Source organism: Hevea brasiliensis, chromosome 1 (assembly GCF_030052815.1).
Source record: "Hevea brasiliensis isolate MT/VB/25A 57/8 chromosome 1, ASM3005281v1, whole genome shotgun sequence".
NCBI lineage: Eukaryota > Viridiplantae > Streptophyta > Magnoliopsida > Malpighiales > Euphorbiaceae > Hevea > Hevea brasiliensis.
Genome location: NC_079493.1, coordinates 105,516,266 through 105,538,488, shown reverse-complemented (window position 1 = coordinate 105,538,488; position 22,223 = coordinate 105,516,266). Strand labels below are relative to the sequence as shown.

At 33.4% G+C, this 22,223-nt stretch overlaps 1 protein-coding gene and 1 pseudogene across 1 annotated transcript in view; one reads left to right on the top strand and one right to left on the bottom strand.

Moving 5' to 3' along the window:
- Nucleotides 1-5,487, top strand: part of LOC131179678 (uncharacterized) — a 33,804-nt gene extending 28,317 nt beyond the window's left edge. The window contains exons 2-8 of the mRNA XM_058146443.1: nt 179-502; nt 710-802; nt 1,323-1,467; nt 1,576-1,686; nt 1,771-1,853; nt 1,938-1,995; nt 5,115-5,487. Coding sequence (XP_058002426.1) covers nt 209-502; nt 710-802; nt 1,323-1,467; nt 1,576-1,686; nt 1,771-1,853; nt 1,938-1,995; nt 5,115-5,194 — 864 coding nt within the window. The 5' untranslated portion in view covers nt 179-208 and the 3' untranslated portion in view covers nt 5,195-5,487. The remainder of the gene's footprint in view (nt 1-178; nt 503-709; nt 803-1,322; nt 1,468-1,575; nt 1,687-1,770; nt 1,854-1,937; nt 1,996-5,114) is intronic.
- A 9,705-nt stretch (nt 5,488-15,192) lies between these two features.
- LOC131169834 (small nucleolar RNA R71) lies at nt 15,193-15,293 on the bottom strand (annotated as a pseudogene).
- Nucleotides 15,294-22,223: the final 6,930 nt, after the last annotated feature.

Below are 22,223 nucleotides of genomic sequence, written 5' to 3'. Positions count from 1 at the left end.
ATAAGATTGTGTGCGAGTAACAGAGGTTTTAATTTGTTGGTCTTGTGAATTTTGCTGCAATTTTAATACCAAGATGGAGACTCAAAGAAAGAAAAGAAAAGAACACAAAATTTGTTTTCATGAACTTGTAGTCTCGGTCTCCCCCATTTCTTTGAATTTATTATATTTTGTTTTCTAGTTGAAGGCTAATTTATTGGGAAGTGAAGAAATGTTACGGCCATGTGGGATAAAGGGGCAGAAGCGGAAGAAGAGAGAGAAGAGATATGATAAAGAGGAAGATGAAGTGGAAGCCGAAGAGCAATCCATAGAAAGAGCGAAAAGAGCTATGGTTGAAGAAAAAGAAATGGCTATGGAAACCAGCGGGAAGGAAGAAGAAGAATTAGAAGGGCAAACACATGAAATGGCAGGCATCCCAATTGTTCCCAGTGATTTAAAAACAAAAAAGCCTGGGCTTATATTTGTGCTTGAGAGGGCCTCTTTGGAAGTTGCTAAAGTTGGAAAGGTGTGTAATGCTCATTGGGGTCCTTTTTTCTTATAGATGCTTTTGGGTCGATGAAAGTTTTGCATAAATGAATATAGATGTTAGTTGTGTGACTGTAAATTGCATTAATTGGAGTCGAATTATGGCTTTAGGCTCTTAAGATTGTAGATTTTGTTTTATCAGTTTGTCCAAGATTTCTACTCTATCTAATTAGTTCTCTTCGTGCAGAGTTACCAGATTTTGAATTCTGACGATCATGCAAATTTCTTGCGGAAAAATAACAAAAATCCAGCTGATTATAGGCCTGATATTGTTTATCAGGTTAGTGCATTTTAGGATTCATTGCTATTGTTTGCCGCCAATGATTTTTCTTTAAGTCCCAGTTTAGAACCATTATTGGTCTCGGTTTTATTTGGTTATAGACACAGTATAAATGTTGGTCAATGATGTGAGTTGCCTTAATAACTGAGGCTTCTTTTGGTTAGCTTGCTTTTCTTTTTCTGAGCAAAAATCAAAAAGCGAAATTTGTTAAACATGCAATAAAAGCAAACAATTTATTGAAATATAAATAAATAATTCTCTCTCTCTCTCTCTCTCTCTCTTATGAAGTGTTATACTTTCTTATTCTTACATTTGTTTTTAAGCAAAATCAAAATCAGTAAAAAGTGCATTTTAGAAAGCGCAAACAAACCAGGTAGAGGCTAAAGTTAATGATATGTTATTTCTGAAAGGAAGAAATCATTTTGGAATAGGGATGACATGGAAATTTTTTTTGCCATGTTAAAACCTCATTTCAAATTAATTTTGTTTCTTATGTTATGATTGTTGATGATGATGCCAGGCTCTCCTATCAATATTAGATAGTCCAGTAAATAAGGCTGGGAGGTTGCGAGCTGTGTATGTGAAAACAGATAAGGGTGTTCTTTTTGAAGTTAAACCACATGTGCGTATACCAAGGACATATAAACGATTTGCTGGAATTATGTGTAAGTTAAGCTAATCTGATCCAGTCACTTAAATATAATGCTGATTGTCATGATCTTTTGTTTGCTTTGAGGTGCTCTTACTGTTTACTACCTTATTAAATCTTGCAGTGCAGCTGCTTCAGAAACTGAGTATAACTGCTGTTGGTAAGCGTGAGAAGCTTTTGCGTGTAATCAAGAATCCTGTGACCCAGTACCTGCCTGTCAACTCTCGTAAAATAGGTAAGCTTCAAGTTTTTCAGCTGTTCCCTTTAATGGACAATTACTACTTGCTAGCAATGATAGATTTTCTGGTTTTTGCATCAGGGTTCTCATATAGTTCAGAAAAACTGGTTAAAATGAACAAGTATGTAGCTGCAGTCAGTGATGATGTGGATATTGTTTTTGTGGTATGTTCAAAACTAACAAATGCTTTTATACCACTTGCTTTCTCATTGAGACTTGTAGCCTGATCTCTCACCTTATAAGTCCAGGTTGGTGCAACGGCCCATGGAAAAATTGATTGTGATTATATAGATGATTTCATAGCAAGTAAGTTCTTCCTAGATCACTTACTTCCTTTTATGTAATTATATTTCTATTAAAATTTGCATTTTTCTTATTGTGCATGTGAATTTTTCCATTTTATATTAAAACAAAAAATTCTTGTTTTGCCCGTGCTTTTGTGATAGCTTTTTCCCTCCCCACTTTTCCTGTTCCTTAGTCTAAATCTTATAAGCTGATGGCTCACAATTTTTAGTTCATGTAAAGATCCAAGTCTTATCCATCAAGATCTGGCTGTGTTGAAGGCTATGGATCAAAAGCTGACTTAATGCAATTGTAACACTTTCTTATTAAGTATTTTCTTGCGTTTATATCTGATTAACAAGAAAAGTAATGTATAGCATGCATGCCTGTCTTCTTGTCAATACTTTTGCTTATTTCTGGAATTTAGACTCGTAAGTCTGGTTATACTTAGATTTGAGTTAATTTGGTTGGCTTTCTGAATTATATTCAGCTTTTCTTCTATTTTATGGTTTGAATCCATTTCCAACAAGTGCAGATTATCGCTAAGATGGGCAATGGAAACCTAATTGGATAATGTTAGCAATTGGATTACCAAAACAAGTAGATTGATTTTAGGGGACAATTAGTACTATTCTTACTTTTAATCTATTGGAGAGAAGGTTGCAGGATTTCTTGGCCATAGATGGGGAAATTTTTAATAGCCCTATGCATTATGATTGGTTCTTATCTGTCTTAGCATAACAGTTCACTACAACTCAATTCAACTCAATTAAGCTTTTATCCCAAAAATTTGGGGTCGGCTACATAGATTCTCTTTCTCCACTTTAAATGATTTTGGGTTAAATCCTCCGAAATGTGTAATGCTTCTAGGTCATGTTGTATTACTCTTCTCCAAGTCAATTTAGGTTTATTCCTTCTTTTCTTTCTATCCTCTAACCTAATGTGCTCTACTTGTCTAACTGGAGCCTCCGTGTGTCTATGCTTCACATGACCAAACCACCTCAATCTCTCTTCTCTCAACTTATCCTCAATTGGCACAACTCCTACCTTTTCTCTAATTCTCCCATAATCATTACGGACTTTATCTAGTCTAGTTTGGCCATTCATTCACCTTAACATTCTCATCTTCGCAACTCTCATTTTACATATATACGATTCCTTCAGTGTCCAACACTCTCTACCATATAACATGGCCAGTCGTATGGCTGTACGGTAAAATTTTCCTTTCAACTTATTGGGAATTTTGCGATCACATAAAACTCTTGTGGCATGTCTCCACTTCAACCATCCAGCTTTAATCCTATGACTTAACATTCTTCTCACATCCCCCATCTACTTGAAGGACTGAGCCGAGATATTTAAAGTGATTACTTTGGGACAGTACCACTCTATCCAAATGAACTCCTTCCCTATCATCAGTTCGGCCTTCACTGAACTTGCAATGTATATATTCTGTCTTCGTTCTACTTAATTTAAAGCCCTTTGACTCTAGAGTACTTTTCCAAAGCTCTAGCTTTCTATTGACTCCTTCTCGTGTCTCATCTATCAAAACTATGTTATCTGCAAACATCGTGCACCAAGAGATATTGTGAATATTCATGAACTTGATCCACATTCAAGATGTCTAATCAACCTAATGCAATGTATGTATTGTGAATATCAAAACTTGCCTTACAAGAATAAAGGCTGTTACGGCCTTTAAGTAATAGTCGGTGATAGCCTTTACCTTTTAATGCGGCTGTTATGCACCAAATTTTAAAATCCCGTTATTTAACAACGATAACAGTAATGGCAGGGCAATTTTCCTTTACATAATGGTTGTTATGTAATGTCCGCTATTTAAAACCATGATTCCTCCTTCCTCGTTTCTGGTTAAGAACATCTCTGTTGATTGAAGCTTAAGCTCCCGTTCTATTTTCCTTGCCACATCCATCTGGGATGTCCATTTCATGCGAACGGATTCTTACTTGGATGTCCTCTCATAATCCGTTGAGAAAGTACCCCATATAGTACTGGTTGGAGATCCTTGAGCCGTGCGAGCTACAAAATCATCAATAAATTCTTGTAGACCCCAGCTAAGGCCATACGGTTTCTTGTTGCCTCTCACCTCAATAACACTGCTCAATGATAAAGTTTCCGTTAAAAGTTGGGATATAAACTTTCAAACGGAATTCTTAAGGTTCCCACTGATTTTGTCTATTCTCTCCATGTTCTTGCCAAGTCTTTTGTCTCTTATTACCACGAGTTCCAACAACCTGAGCGTAGCCACCATTTTCTTGATCAAATTCATCATTGCTAACAGTTGGTCTACAGCCTGCTGGATTACGTTGAGCAGCAGATGGGTTGTGAGCATATTCTTGTTCTCCTCTTCCTCCATCTTCTGCACTCATTATCACCCATCCTAATTGCATCCAGCCTGTTGCAGATTTCCTCCATTTGTCACTTTGAATCTCTGTTCCATAGCCTGCAGCTGTGACAGCCCTTGTTCTTGAGCAATAGGCTGGTTGTGTCCTACTTCGTCTGCCACATCAGATATTCCTGCTCTGATGCCAACATATGCAGTGAATTGCTAAAGAAAATTAGCAAACACTGATTTTCTAAACATAAGGAACTCTGAAACTGGGTATTGATTCTCTGTTCTTAGTAAAATTTTGAAGTCTGATACAAAATAACAGAAAGACATGCTTTTATATTTCATGTGGAATCCTAAATCTGCTGAGAAAAGGAAGTGAAGACCCTAAACAAAAAAATAACTAAGAGGAATAAGAATCCTTTTTAAAATAAGAAACCAAAAAACCAAAACCAAAACCAACCAACTTAAAATAGGAAAACTAACTGAGCTTATTTTTCTTTTCCTACATCACAATCTTTTGTAGCTTTTTGGAGCACAATTATACAAAGTTGTCCTGGATGTTGGCATACAATTCATGTTGAGAATCCATTAATTAACATGGTTTGGTATGTTCACTAATATGCATGGGATTTGGGCAGTGATTTCATTATTTTCATTAGAAATTTGCTTTTCATGTCATGGGGATATTTATCTGATAGCATCAACTTCACTTAAGATTGTACCATCCATATATATATATATTATTTGCATTCCGACCTGTTCATTTCTGGCTTAATTTTTTTCCCACCAGTTTCTGGATATCCGCTGAGCGCTGCCTGGTGTATCTCAAGGATTTGTGAGGCTGTGGCTGACAAATGGGATGTATTGTAAGCTGTTATTGTTTAAAGTCGAATGAGAGCTGGTTGTTGCCCGACTGCCATTTTTTTCCCCTCAACCATGAGCAGAATTACAAAAGTTGAAGATTATCGTGAGATGCTGAAACTAAAAGTTAGAATAGAATAGTTGCAGATATAGCGAAATCACCAAGGTTGCCCATTAGAGTAATTTCTTATCTATCACCTTATCGATTATTTATGTAGAAGTATTCTTGCGTATATCATTTAATATTTGTTATGAATTTCTGATTAAATAACTCATTTTAAGAAAATATTTTTTAAACTAAATTTCCTCTGTTTCTTGTTAATTGAATTCTAATTTATTAGTTGGATATTAAATTTAATATCAATAATATCAAATCAACAAATTTGATTATACATGAGAACTATAAGCATTCTCTAAAACTTTCCCATGTTAGGATAGTTAAAACTTAGTTAATAGCAAAAAATAAGATTAATTGATACAATTATTTTTCAAATTGGAACATATTATGCAGTTATTTTTTTAAATTAGAACATGATATCCTAAGTTTAATATGAAAAAGGTTGAATAAATAAGTTCATTTTTAAATTTTACTAAAAATTTTGGTTATATTTTAAATTTTTAAAACGTTTAATGTAAATGTTTTCATGTGTAAAAATGAAATTAAAATTCCCTTTACATTTTCAGTCAGCAAATTACGATATAAGCGTGAATGGAATTTATACTCGTTTTAAGGGTATTTTAATTTCACTTTATAGAAATTGAGGCATGTTAAGAGATATTTTAAAAATTGAGGATGTCATAAAATTTTTTTATGAAAATTCAGGTGTGAAATTGTGTATTCGATCTTATGAAAAATAATAAAAATATTTATATATAAAAAATAAAAATCTGAAGAAAATATGTATTTATTTAGGATCATTAACTAAATATTAATTTCAATTGTATTAAAAAAAATTTGTATATTAAAATTACAATAAGAAAAAAAAAGTTGATTAAGTGAAACTCTTTGGTCTAAACAATATGCCAAAATCAAAAGGACGGAACTCTTATGTATTAGAAAATATAAATTTGCATGAATTTAATTTAATTTTTTTTATATTCCCATGTAAATATAGTTAGTGAATATTTAGCTAAAAAATTATTTTAAAAAACTTAAAAAACAAAATAAAAGTAATGTGATTATATAATAATTCAATTCAATTTTTATTTTTTACTGAGGCATAAAAATAACTTTACAAAAATATGCCACCTCTCTTAATAGAGTGCGAAAAGAAGTACCACATGATATAACTTATTTTTTATATTTATTTTTTTTATAAAAAATTAACTTCTTATATTAAATATTAATTTTTTATTTAAATATTTTTAAATTTTAACTACTAAAATATTATTTCTAAAAAAATAATTATCTAAAATTCATTTGGGGTCGGGTATGTAGATTCTCTTTCTCCATTCTAAATGATTTTGGGTTAAATTCTTGGAAATGTGTAATGCTTCTGGGTCATATTGTACTACTATCCTCCAAGTCAATTTAGGTCTACCCTTTTTTTTTTAATCCTCTAACCTAATGTGTTATACTTGTCTAACTGAAGCCTCCGTATGTCTACGCTTCACATGACCAAACCACCTCAATCTTCCTACTCTCAACTTATCCTCAATTGGCACCACTCCTACCTTTTCTTTAATACTTTCATTACGGACTTTATCTAGTCTAGTATGACCACTCATCCACCTTAACATTCTCATCTTCGCAACTCTTATCTTAGACACATACGACTCCTTCAGTGCTCAACACTCACTACCATATAACATGGCCGGTCGTATGGCTGTACAGTAAAATTTTACTTTCAACTTATTGAGAATTTTGTGGTCACATAAAACTTCTGTGGCACTTCTCCACTTCAACCATCCGGCTTTAATCCTATGACTAACTTCCTCCTCACATCCCTCATCTAGTTGAAGGATTGAATCGAGATATTTAAAGTGATTACTTTGGGGCAGTACCACTCCATCCAAACTAACTCCTTCCCTATCACCAGTTCGGCCTTCACTGAACTTGCAATTCATGTATTCTGTCTTCATTCTACTTAACTTAAAATCCTTTGACTCTAGAGTACTTCTCCAAAGCTCTAACTTTCTATTGACTCCTTCTCGCGTCTCATCTATCAGAACTATATAATCTGTAAACATAATGCACCAAGGGATACTCTCTTGTATATGTTTTGTTAATTCATCTAAAATTAATGTAAAAAGTAAGGGCTTATAGCTGAACCTTGGAGTAATCCAATTGAGATAGGAAAATCTCTTGTGTCCCCTCCTTTGTACGCACAATAGTAGTTGCTCCTTCATACATATCTTTAAACACTTGTATGTACCTAATAGATACATTTTTTTGTTCTAACACTCTCCATAAGACATCTCTTGAAACACTATCATAAACCTTCTCCAAATCGATAAAAACCATGTGTAGATCTTTCTTCACATCTTTATATTTCTCCATTAAGCTTCTAATGAGAAAGATCGCTTCCATAGTTGAACGACCTGGCATGAAACCAAATTGATTGAGAGAGATAGAAGTGTCATGACGTAGTCGATGTTCCACAACTCTCTCCCACAACTTCATAGTATGGCTCATGAGTTTAATTCCCCTATAGTTTAAGCAACCAACGTAAAAATTTCGTCACACCTTATGATATAGATACAATTCTTTTACAATTTTAAAAATTATAAAACATTACTAATAATAATTTTTTCAACCAAATTTTTGTCATATTATAAAAGAGTGAATTATTTTTTAATATATATATATATAAAAGAATTTTAATAACGGTAATTCAAATATCATCACGTGACATTTTTTCTATTTTATTTTTCATCATTTAAAAAATAATATATTATTCAACCTATCTATTTATTAACATTTGAAATAAAAATATAATTAATTAAAAATTTTATCATTAACAAAATTTTATAGAGTAAACAATAATTTAATTCTTGAGATTTGATAAAACTTACAACTTAGTCTCTATATTTTAAAAACTAATCAATTTAGCATTTGAGATTTGACAAAACTTATAATTTAATCCTTGCTAATATAATTCTGTAAAGTTACCCTTGGTTTTAGCAAAAATAACCAAAATACATTTATCTTTATTTTTAATTCGAAAATAATTTATTCTCTAAGGTTTTATTTTCTTAATAATTTAGTCCTTGAGGTTTTAATTTATTAACAATTTAGTCCTTATATTTTTAAAATATGGGTCCCATTAAATTAAAAAATTTTAAATTTAAATTATTAAAATATGAATTAATTACTTTAAGATTCTTAAAAATTTTGGTTAATTGAAAAATCATCCACATAACTTACAAATTTATCCTTAAATATTATAACTATTAATAAATTAGACCTATTAAATTTGTAAAATTCTATTTGTCATTATTATTTTAATAATATATATATATATATATATATATATATATATATATATATATATATATATATATATATATAAAAGAAAAAAATGAATATGGATGCAATTATTAAAATAAATCTTCAAGTACTAAATTGTTTTTAGATTAAAAATAGTGTTAAAAGCATCTTGATATTTTTGCAAAATTTAATGGGGAATTAACCATAATTGTAATGGTAGGGACTAACTTATAGATTTATTAAAATGTCAAGGACTAAATTGATTGGTCTATTGGGACTAATTTGTACGTTTAACCAAATTTTAGGGATTAAATTTTCAATAAAATAAAATCTTAAGGACTAAATTTTTTTCAGATTGAAAATAGAGTTACAGGTATTTTGATCATTTTTTCTAGAATTAACAGTAACTTAATTGAAATTCTAATGGCAGGGACTAAAGTATAGATTTGTAAAATCTCAAAGACTAAATTACTTGATGTTGAAATTAAAGGGACTAAGTTGTAAGTTTTATTAGATCTCAGTGGCTAAATTGTACTTTATCCAATTTTATAATATGATTATGAAAATATGATATATAAAATATAATACATTCGCATATTAAAGCTAAGCATTAAAAATAGTTTTGTAAGAGTGTTCCAATTAGTATAATGAGAGGGCTTAAAAAGTTGACTTGTGGCACGCCACTTTTTTATGTTTATTTTTATATTTTTCATATAAAAATTAATATTAAATAATAACTTTTATTTAAATAATCTTAAATTTAAACTACTAAAATCTTACAAAAAAAAGGGTTAACTGCAAAAAAAAAAAAAAAAAGTTTTTCAATTTTTGTAATTAAATCTTAAAATTTGTATAATTGTCACTCTCTCATGTTTGATTAATGTCTCAAATTGACTTAACTGTCAATAAACTATTAGTATATTTCAACAAATAAGAAATTATAAATCAAATTCTGTTATACTTTTTTTTTTGTCTTTATTAATACTTTAACTTTGCTCTGCAAATCATTAATTAATGTATCATTTTAATCACAATATTCACTGAGTTGCATCTTTTTCAATAATTTTGTTGCTAATTCTATAACTTTCTCCTGAAGAGTATTTCTTTGTTTAAGCAAATGTATCAGTAGCTCATTCTCCGGACAGTGGATTAAACCACTGGAACAAAGAACAATGATTCTCCTTAATAATTGTCCATTAATATCAGTTATTAACAAGCTTATAAAGTGTAGCCCCTAACTAAAATAGTCAAAATAAAAGCCATTACAATTACCTCCCAAGCACTACATACTAACGGTTTATTGATGGTCGAGTCAATTTGAGAAATCAATCAAACAAGATGGTTTAATTGGCAATTATGCAAACTTTAGGTTTTAATTGTAAAAATTGACAAACTTTTTTTTTGGCAATTAACCTTTTTTTTATAAGATTTTAGTAGTTGATATTTGAGAATATTTAAATAAAAGTTATTATTTAAATATACAATTTAGTAACAAAAATTAATAACGAACTTAATCTATCGCTAATTAGTAACGGAATAGAAATAAAATTCATATATTAAAATTAGTAATGGATTAGTAATAAACAAATTTCATTGCTAATTTTTATGGTAAATGGTTAGCGCACAATTTAGTAACATAATAACAATGGAGTTTAGTAATGGACATAATTTCATTGCTAATTTTAGCAATAAAAAAAAATAGCACAATTTAATTAGCAACGATTTAGCAACTTCATTTATATATTTGGTTATGAATATGTGTATGTGCGGAGCTAGACTGCCTTAGTTTATATTGTAGTATTTTATGCTTATGTAGGCCTTATATTAGGCTTAGTTATCGGCTTTGGATACATTAAAGTTTACTGTTTGATGGCCTTAAGCCTATCCAATTCTTAGTGCTGGTCACGACCCATTGGGTTGGGTCATGATAAAGAAAAGTAAGTCAATCCCTTGGTTGTGCAAAAATTCAAAAGGATGCACAAGATCAGAGAAAATAAAAAGGTTACTGTTGAAAGGATACTTTTGTTAAGTCTATAAACTGCTGACTCTTGGTAAAAGGAAGGCTAGTTGAGCAGTAAGACACTCTCCTAGAGAAGTGCATATTGATGGATTGAAGACTTTTGGTTTCGGTACACATGATGGCTTTAAAGTGGCTCTTAGAGGCGCATGCTTACATAAGTGATAGTAGCATGGCTAGCTCTTGATGGGCTTGGTGGAGAAATTGAGTTATTTGTGATGCCTCAAATACTTAGTTTAAGAAAAAGGCTTCTTTTCAAGGGGAGCAAGCCTAGTGTAAAAGAGACTGACATTTAAGGAAGAAATTTTTTGGGAAAAATGTAAGTGTGAGTGAGTTATAATTCCTCCTTTGAAAAAGAGATGAGATGAGATGAGTAGAGAACATATAAATAGAAATAACCCATACACCTATTACCTTAAGGTTTTTGGTTGGATGTAGTGTCAAGTGTATCAATGTGGTTCTTTCACAAGGTCTATCAATAAGGATTCTCCCAATGCATTTTGTGCTCCTTGGATCTCTAATATATGAGAGATATCTCAAACACCAACCAAAACATATAAATTGTTCTTATAAAGGTTGTCAAGTATCGATAGTGAAACTTAAGAGTGAATGACTATTCTTTTTATTATTGATAAGTACGAAGGGAAAGGTTATGAATGTATTTAGCTTGACTCTTACTCATGAAAAGAATTTGAATAGTGGAGAGGAACTCTTGAAGTGTATCTTTAAGGAATGGACATGGAACCATCATAAATCCATAAATCCAAGTGTTTGATATTCTCTTCCCTTGCATTTTTATTTTCAACACTTTTACCTTGAGTTAAATGTAGACTTTGTGTTAAGGAATGCGCAATTATGATATGTGAATATTTTATATGGTTGGTTTATTGATTTTATACTTCAAATAGCTTGATTTTCTATTTCTTTGGCTATGCATTTAAGAATTATATTCTACTATATTTAAGAGCCAAAACAGAGGACATTGCTTTATTCTGCGACACTCATTTGAACTAAATGCTATGATCATTTCTTTGCACATAAATCATCTTTGTTACATAGACTTTAGATTGTCTAACCTTGATTTTTCATGTAAGCAATGGACAAAAAATTAAAAAAATAGCTCAATTCACCTTTCTTAAATTCTATTTTTTAGCTATAATATTTACTATGATCAGTATGTTATATGTGTGAGTGTGGAGAAATTATAAAATAAAATAGTGATTCCACGTAGGATGCTCTACATGGAATGGCAAGCCAATAGAATATAGACAAGTGTATATAAAGGGGTCCCATCAAATAAAACTATCAGATGGTGTATTTTCAAAAAAAATAATTACTCAACCGTTTTAAATATTTGTCAATATCTAATTGGTTTGTTATTCCATGTAAACTGTCTGCATAGAATCATGGCTTTACCATATAATTACTCGTGAGTGTGGCTATTCTTATTGTAATTATTTTGATGAGTTTTGTGATGACATGGATCTAAAGATAGTTTTTGTATTACTAAAGATAGACTTATGTGCATATAGTTGACAGTGTTTGAGATATACTTAAACTCATAAGGATATTTACAAGATACAACAGCTAACGTTTATTACATAATCAGATATACAAATACAAAAACTATTATACAATGATAAACCTGATCACCCTCTTGCAATTCTAACCAGGGATGGGTATAATTGTTAATTTAGCTCGTAGAATCTCATGACGTGGATGAGGCAGAGGTTTGGTTAGAATGTCGACAAGCTGATCCTTTGTGGATTTGTAGTTGGCCTTGTGTGACTTGATCTTGAACACAGTGATAGTCTACTTCAATGTGTTTCATGAAAGAGTGAAAAAGGGCTTAGTAGTGAGATATGTTGTGCCAATATTATCACAATATAGTGTTAGAGTTTTGGGGCGGTAATATGCCGACATCTTTTATTAATGATTGAATCCAAGTGACTTCAGTAGTGGTTGTGCTAATGGCATGACATTCAGACTCTATAGGGGACTTTGCTGTGGTATTTTGCTTTTTAGATAGCCACAAGACTAAGATGGTGCCCATATTTATCACATACCCATTGGTAGACTTTCTGTCATCAACATTGGATGCCAAATCAGCATCTGAATGGGCATGGAGTTCGAAGTTACTGGAAGGACAGATAAGCAAACCATGAGTTTTTATAGCCTGAAGATAATGAAGAATCCTTTTGACAACTACCCAATATTTCTTAGACGGTGAATGCATGTATTGAGAAGCTTTATGCATTGAGATGATACACTTGTATTATATAGATGTTTTTGGGCACAATTGTACTATATTGCATGGCATTTAGGTAGATAATTGCATACATATTTGTTAGATTCATTAGTTTTTGATAATTTAGCTAATCTTCACTAAATTTCATATTTTCTACACCTTTTCAGGTGTTCTAAAAGAAATCCAAGGCATAAGAGTGAAGAAGAAAAGCTTGGAAGGACTTGAAAGCAAGGTAAGTTACTGATATAATTTACAGTCGTGTAAACACAACCATGACCACTGTAACCTACGCGGGGAGAATTGAAGAAATCATAAGAAAGCTTGGTACGGGTCATGTAAATCACCAGTGTACCATCCAAGGACCCATGCAACCTTACGATTAACGAAGCTTGAAGAACTAAAGGGAAGGAGATAGTACACGGATCATGTACTTTAACCCGTGTAAAGTCACATACCCCATGTAACCTTTTGCCTCCCATTTGAAAAAAGCGAAGTCACTCCGAAACTTACATACCCAGTAGTGTAGTGACACACGGGCCATATACTATCTGATAGCTAGCTTCCTAATTCGATTCTAGCTCTTATTTTGGCATGCCATTCAGACTTCTACTGCCCTTAGGATTTTAAAACTTAACCCTAGGACACCTAATATAAATAAGAGCAAGTAAAGAGCATAAGAGAGGAGGGGGGGGGGGGGGGATTAATTTTCTTTTGAAAAGGAAGAGAGGAAAAAAGAGAAAAGGGAAAACCTTTAAGAGAAGACTTCCAGAAAACCCTAGTTCCCAAGCCGTCTTGAAGGAGGATTGCATCCGCACCAAGGAAGAGATTTTTTAGCCAAAGTTCCACAAGTTCAAAGCTGTAGAATCTTTCTCTCGGTTCTTTTGTTCTAATTCTTCATATTGGTTTTGTGCTCTCTTATTTTCATTACATTATGTTTGTTAAACTCACCATGAGTGAGTAGTTCCTTTAATTCTGGAATTAGGAGAGTAGCATTCTTAATTTTTATTATGGATATATATTGAGTTTTATGGAATTGAGTTTTGAGCTTTGATTCAATTTCTTATGTTCTTAATGCATGCTATGTGTTGGTACCCACTTAGCTATGATCTAATATATTAATTGAAGAATTAAAAGGAGAAGATTAATATCAGAAAATCAAGATTTTGAACCTATGAAATCTGATCTAGAGATAGGCCGATGACCTTTGTGAATCTCCATAATTAATCACAGACCTTAAGGGATTCTAATTAGGACTGATCAGATTAATTAAAATACACCTTAGATACCTTGAGAGAGGATCTAGGATACTTTAGGATTAATTTCCATCAAAGTAACAACACTCATTCCATTGATAAAACAAAGTTAAAATCATAACAGGGTTAAGGTGTGAAATCTTAATTCTGGAATTGTCTACCCAAGAAGAATTCTCTTTAAGTTCTCGGATTTATTTTCCTTTGTTTCTAATAGTTATTCAGCACTAGTTTAAATTTCATTCCCTCATAACTTTTGATAGTTTAAACAGTCAAAATTGCTATCTAGCTTAGTACTTATGCTTATAAATTCCTCATGAAAATGATACTATACTTATCACTTTATTACTTATTAGCGATTCGTGCACTTGTGGGGTTGTATAACCAGCAAATATGTTTTTGGCACCGTTGTTAGGAAATTTAGTAATATTAAGCGATAGGCAATTTGGCTGATTTAAACATTTATTTTCATTATTTTAGATTAGTTAATTTGATTTTATCTTTTGTTTCTTTTTCAAGTTGTTAAATTCAATTTATGACCAGAACAACTAAACCTAAAGAAGAATTGCTTGAATTGGATCCTAAAATAGACAAAACTTTAAGAACCATCAGGAGAGAAAAGAGAAACCAAGAGCCAGCACCAGAACCTGAAATTCTTGAAACTCTAGTCATGGCTAACAACAACAATAGACCAAGACCCTTGAGGCACTATGGAGTTCTGACTATCTAAGGATTCCAATCTAGTGTTACTAGGCCTACAGTTGAGGCCAACAATTTTGAACTCAAACTAGCATTGCTTTAAATGATTGACAAACTAAATTTGGAGGCTTACCCATGGAAGATCCACATTATCACCTCTGATGCTTTCTCACTTTGTGTGACACTTTGAAAATGAATGGGGTCACTGATCAAGCTATTAGACTCTGAGCATTCCCATTCTCACTTCAAGATAAGGCAAGAAAGTGGCTACTTTCTCAATCAGCTGGAACATTCACCACTTGGGAGGATCTTTCACAAGCCTTCGTAGCAAGGTATTTCCCACCTGCGAATACTGTAAAATTGAGGCTAGAACTGAACACTTTCAGATAAAAGGAAGGAGAGTCACTCTATGATGCATGGGAGAGATACAAAGACCTTCAAAGGGAATGTCCACACCATGGCTTAAAAGATTGGCTCATTGTTCAAAATTTCTATAATGGATCGCTACCATCCACAAGGAGTTCAGTCGACTCGGCGGTAGGAGGGGACCTCATGGAGAAAACAATGACTAAAGCTTTAGAATTACTGGAAAGGTTGCATACCATAACTTCAAGTGGTTAAACGAGAGGGGAGATGTAAGAAAGATAGCAGGGATCCTAGAAGTGGATGCCTTGGCATGATTAATGCCTAGTTTGACCGACTCACAAAAGACTTGATAGGATGTAGGCCAGCGTGGTGGGATCAAGCAATCAATCTTGCAAAAGGCGTGGGGAAGTTATGCAACTTTAGAATGTAGTCATTACAATGAGCCTTCAATAGAGCAGCTGAACTATGTGAACAATAGAGGGAACTTCAACTAGAGACAGGTCAATAACCCTTATTTAAATACTTATAACCCTGGATGAAGGAACCACCCCCATTTTCATGGTCCAATTCACAAAATCTGCAAAATCATCCAATAAATAAATAGCAGGGATATAGGCCACCACCACCAGGTTTCTAAAATAGAGGTCAGAATTGTAACACCCCTATGTTCGGTAGTGCGTTCTACTGTTCCAGTGACCAGTGTTGTCCGGACAGCTAGGATGCCTAGAACTACACTTAGATATGGATGAGGAGACATAGAATAATGAAATACAAGAAAAGGAAAGACAAGAAAAATAAAGGAAAAATAATAGCAATGAAATGTAACCAAGTTAAGCAATGAGAACCCTAGCGATGGGTGGCCTTGCAGGAAGTCACGGCCTGGACCGTTGACTAGCCCTGAACCGCGGAGAACTCTGAAAAATATTTTTAGGACTTAAATAAACACCTATTGAAGTATAAATACCATTAGAAATATCAAATAAAAATTAATTAATTAGTACAAAGAAAAGTGAGAAATCGAAAAACGGACAAAACCCGGTGTTAACAAAAAATCGGGAATGCAATCCGAACGGGGGCATTGTGGTCATTTGACATCCCGAGTTGTCTTTTGACCTAAATGTCCATTAAAAATACATGATATTACACTTGGAAAATATAATGAAAAATTAAATTAGTGGTACCTAATGTAAATAGTAAAAATGGAGAGTTAAATGTGGGAAAATGAAAGTTAAGATTAAACTAATAGTTAATTTTGACATAGTGCTCCACTAACTCATTTAAGTGGACCACTAACTCACCCTTTAGACAGCAGATTGAACTTCATCTTCAAGCTCCCAAATTCAGCCGAAAATGGTGAAAAGAAGATCCACCATAGTCGTCCACTTGAAAGCTTCATGCAAGCTTGATTTAAGCTTCGTTCTTGGCACCTTTCTTCACTAAAAGTTGTCCATACACCTTGGGCAGTAGATTGGCAGCAAGAAGACCAAGTTTTGGAGAGATTTTGAAGAGTTTCCAAAGTGGTAAGTTTGTGTTTTTGGTTAGTGCTTCATTAAAGTTAGTAAGGAGGTTATGGGTACTTGAATTGTAGAAAGAATTTTGGAGTTTGATGTTCTAGGGGAGATGTTTATTTTTGGCAGCCATGGAAATTCTTTGAGGACAGTTTATTTTGCTTGTAAATGGTAGATTAAAGGATTGATTAAATGTTTATGTGTGTAGGAAATTATTTGGGTAATGTATACTTAGTATATGTGAATGTGTATTTGAAATTTGAAGCTTGGAAATTAATAGAATGTAAATGCATGAATCGGCAGCCTGGTTTGGTGAACCATAAGGATGTTATTTCATGTTTGGTTTATGGAATATTAATGTTGAATTGCAGTAGTTGTTAAGGCAGCTTGGGTATATGTATGGTGGTGTAAGGTTGGACATGTAAATGAGCATGAATAGATGATTAAATTGTTGTAATTGAGTTTGACAAATTCTGCACTTATTGGTGTATGTTGAATGTGATTGTAAGCTTCCAAAATGATCAACAATATGTGGTAAAATATGTTTAGATTATGGTACAAACCAGAATGGGCATGAATGTGAAGTTTGGTAAGTGTTAAAGGTGACCTTTGATGAGTATGAACAAAATACAATAGGGCAGTTTGTGTTTTGGGCTTAAAACCTTAAGTGTGCGGCTCTAATTGGTATGAGACCAATTGGAGGTGAAACTAGGCACAAAATGTGCCAACTTTCATGAAGGAAGCTTATCAAAATTCTGCTTGTAAGGTAACTTGAAAAATGACCAAATTCGGATTAGCCATCAATCTCTTGAATTAAAAATGCTAGAAATTGTTTCTAGTGTCCTGTTTACATCTTTAATCTCTTAAAAGGCAGAACTTGATTTTCTAATTCATAAAAAAAGCTTTAGAAGCTATTCAAGGGCTGCCATAGGTGTTCTTGGTGTGGACAAGCTAGAGGATAACATTTGGTGTCACGAAGGCGAATCTCAAAGGCGCAAACACACTGCAGGTGCATCAAGAGGTTAGTGTGTTTGTTCTTGATTTAATCTAGAGTTCTAAAATTAATCTGATTAATTTTAAAATCTTAAATGGCAAATACAGATCCAAAAACATATTAAAAGAGTTTTAATATGTTGTTTATCATTGAAATCAAATAGATAAAAATAAATCTTGCATGATGCATGTGACCCTAGGTGAAAAATTTTTGAATTCAATGGTATAAACTTGTGTTTTTCACGCTTCCGTTCTTTCACATTCTTCCACTAACTGACTCCTTCACAGAACCTTAACCATAGGGATCTGCTTTGATCGAAGTTGTCTTATCTGATAATCCACTATGGCAATATGTTGCTCCTCGAACATCAAGTCCTCATCCAACTCCACCGTATCTGGCTACAGCACATGAGAAGGATCAGGAATGTACTTTCTAAGCATGGAGATGTGGAACATTGAGTGGACATGAGAAAGGCTCGGTGGTAACTCTAGCCGATGAGCAAGCTGCTCCTACTGCATGCGTGATCTCAAAAGGCCCTATGTATTGGGGTGCCAATTTGCCTTTCTTTCGAAACCTCATGACTCCCTTCATAAGGGTAAGACCTTTAGGAACACATAGTCACCCATTGCAAATTCTACATCTTTCCACCTTGGATTTGCATAACTTTTTTGCCTACTGAAAACTGTCTTTAAACGTTCCCCAATCAAAGGAACCATATCTGAAGTATACTGCACCAAATCTAAATCATATACTCTCACATCTCCAACTTCTATCTAACATAGAGGGGATCTACACTTCCTACTATATAATGCCTCATAAAGTGCCCTTCTGAAATAACTACCATTACATGCACCTTATCGAAAGTCATTGTTGATCCTATTTGGCCATTGAAGTATTAGCAAGACTTTTCTCCATGATAAAAGCACCTGTACTTCTTAGTTCTGTGATATTATGAGCTTCTAGTCTACTTTTTACAAAGAGGTCAATGTACCAACTCCTGCCTGTCTTATGTAATCAGCTGCATAGAACTCCATCCAAATGCCGAACATCCATATGCAATCTATCAATATTGGAAAGTGGACTGGGTCTTTTCTCTAACCTAACAAAAGTCTATGTATTCCAGAATAACTTAGTTAGCATGACTTTATCATTTTCTATTCCTCTAGAATGAGTTTTCTTTTTTTTAACTTCAACCTGAAATCTCCTTACTATTTGACATACTTTTCAACACATTGGCACTTAGATTAAGGCTCCACTACTCTCTTAACCTATCATTTTCCATAAGTTCTCCTTTTTCACCTTTGTGCCTCTTCCTTTGAAGATGTCCGTCCCATTATCAAATTTGAGCCTTTATTTATATCTTAGTCTAACATGATTACTAGCTTCACTACTTTTAAAATTTTAGCACTACGATTTGTTCCTACAAATACATCATTCATGTTATATAACACTGTAGTGTTGACCTACTACTTGTGCTCTACAACACATGCAATTCACCATGAAAAGTTCCAATTGTTCCTCCTTCCCCTACTTGACCATTTGAACATTATTATTCCCTACTATCCTTTGTAGAAAATTACTCATTATTGTTAGTTAGGGGCTCCTTAACCTATAAGTTCCATCAAAACTAACATGGCAGTGGGAAATATGTGTTGTACTACAATCCTATACAAGATATTTCACGTGTTCACTCTCCTTGATATAGCCACATTTATTGCCTGACTTTTCAAATTTTAGCCTTAAATTTATCCATCAGTGAAAGTTTCATCCATTGAATCTCATCCATAGATAGCACTCCCTCCAGCTTATAGTTCAAAAGGGCTACAAGCCCTGGTAACTAATTTCATCTAACTCCGATAATTACCCTAATCGTCCATCCATCCTTAACATTAGGTATGCACTTACCGTCATTCTTATATCAAGAGATTGTGTATGAATTGGTGCTTACCAAACTCTCAAATAAGCTGGGTCACCTCGACCCGACCTGCATTCCTTACACAACCCTCTAAAGCCAAAAGCACTTACTAAACTTGAAGAGAAGGAGAAATATCCTCCTACAGTGAACTACATATGATTTCATATAATAATGTTTAACCCATGTCTCTTGGTCTTTTTCTTCAAATTTTATCATCTCATTGCAAAAATTGTGTTCTACCCATAAGGTATCAGTTGCACCAGCCATCTATTGTACCACCTTCCTACCTGAAAAAACATTTTATAATTTATTAACTTTGCTTATACTCGATCTATATTTTATACCTATCATCATTCATATCGTGCCCCTAACTTTTACTATATTCTGAAAGATATCTCTCACTACTAGATCCTTCCAATACAAACTCCACCCTTACCTATAATCATTATTTTGATCATTGAACTTCCTAATGACTTACAACCACCTATACCCGTCACTTCCCTTTCTAACCCTACTGTTGTTCTGTCATTATTGCTTTATTGAAAAGTGACCCTGGTGATCACACTAAAGACATTCCCCTAACATTCATAACAAATCTTTAACAACCTTCTCATTATCTCAATAGTCTACCTAAAGCCTATGTGTCATTATCCCTTATTCTTTTCTCATCAGGCATAATTGAATCCATTAGGTTGACTTTTATTCAATTTACTACCCTCGACTTTACTTCTCTGCCTAATAGGATAGTTCAAGCTACCATTGCACACCCTATAACTACTACTTGCTTTGGTTGCATACTTTACTTAACTTGCCTCATATTGTCAATAATCTAAAGGGTTCTTATCCCATTGCCCCTTATTCTACTTTAGGGATAGAAAACAGATGAAGTCTAATCCAAATCCTACAACTCTGAGCTCTAGGTTCAAGCTCCTAACATTGCATCAATTATAACCTGCTAGGAGTTATGCACTTCTAGGTTCCATACCTTGACAAAGGTTTTCCCTAATGTTGTCCTTTTCTAAGCTCTCTATCCTTACTTTTTTGTTTACCTTGTTTAACTTTCCTAGAACTGCATTTTGCCTCCTCTGTATCTTGACTCTACTCTTCCTAATCTTATTATAATTTGAACCTTTCAGTTTGTTTTTGAGCTAACTCCTTTTTATCTTACCCAAATTTGAACTTTGACCATTTTACTTTTTAACTCTATTCTCTTTCTTGACCTGATTGTAATATCGGAAATGTATCTTTTTATTGTCTCTACCAAGTCATCTACACCTCGATGTTACTTAGAATTGGTTTTTTTACCACTCTAACTAGTGCTTCCACTAACATTCAGGCTATCTCTCCTGTTACATTTGGACCCACTATTTTAACCTTCCTTTTTACACTTTTTCTATCTACTAATATCCTATGATTTATCTTTGTTGACCTAATGCCCTTACCCTTTCCTATGCTTAGAGCATACTCTTGTGTTGAGCAGTAAGAAGCTAAGAAAGAACTCAGGGATTAGTAGTCACACATTCACTACGCAATCTTTGTTCTTGTCTATTAGACTACAGGCTACGCTCTACTACCTCGAGGAGGAGATCTACAAAGATACTATTTTCCCATTTCCACTCAATTAGCCAAAACTTAAGATACTGGGTACCTAAACCCATCATTAAATTCAAAGACTTTATGTCCATCATGATTTGATGATTTATGTTTCCTACAGTGAAACTTGTACCCCTCTAGGACACTAGAGCCAACAACTCTCTATCACATACTATAATCCCACCTAGGATGCCATTACAGAGTCACCAACATTGGTAGTAATATGCTATCTCTCTTGAAGGATATTACCATACTCTGTGACTGTTGATGGTAAAGAGGTACCATATCTACTACATTGCCACAACTACATAAGGCTATCGACTTTCTTATTATACTATAGACTTTTCTAAAACATCTTTTCATAGGCTATACTTGATTCGTAACCTTCAATCTACTTTAGGAATTAGAACCACACTCTACATTTCACTGTCACACAAAGAATACTATCTTTATCAAACTCTAGGTAAAAGTACACTGTAATGACAAAACTAAGATCCCATACCTGAGACCAAATGGTCCCACTCTGTGAATGCTACCTTTACTTTGTGACTATACTGAAACCTCTAATCTTAAAGCAACTCCTCATATAACTCTAGCTCATGTGAGAGTGACCGAGTCATTAACTCTGGTTACCATCCAACCATAATCTTTTAACATTCTAGCTGAAGGGTTTTAAACCCCTATTTAGGAGTTCCAAACTCCTTTGTAGAATTAGAACTCTGTTCTGGCATAACTGTATCAAAATAGAGGCTGTCTGCAAACACCCTTAGGAAACACATTAGGGATGCACGTAGTTCTATACAATAATCCTATGTCAATACTGTAATCTGTAGCTTACAACACAAACATTGAGAACATTACATAGTTACTACGGTGCATTTCAACAGACTAGGTTTCCTAATCTCTTGTCTCTCTTAAACTCACTAATAGCATAAACTTAATGTGACGGGGCTATCCACTGATGACTGCCAGTAGTGATAGCCTCACCCCTATTTAAGGCAACTATACTACCATAACT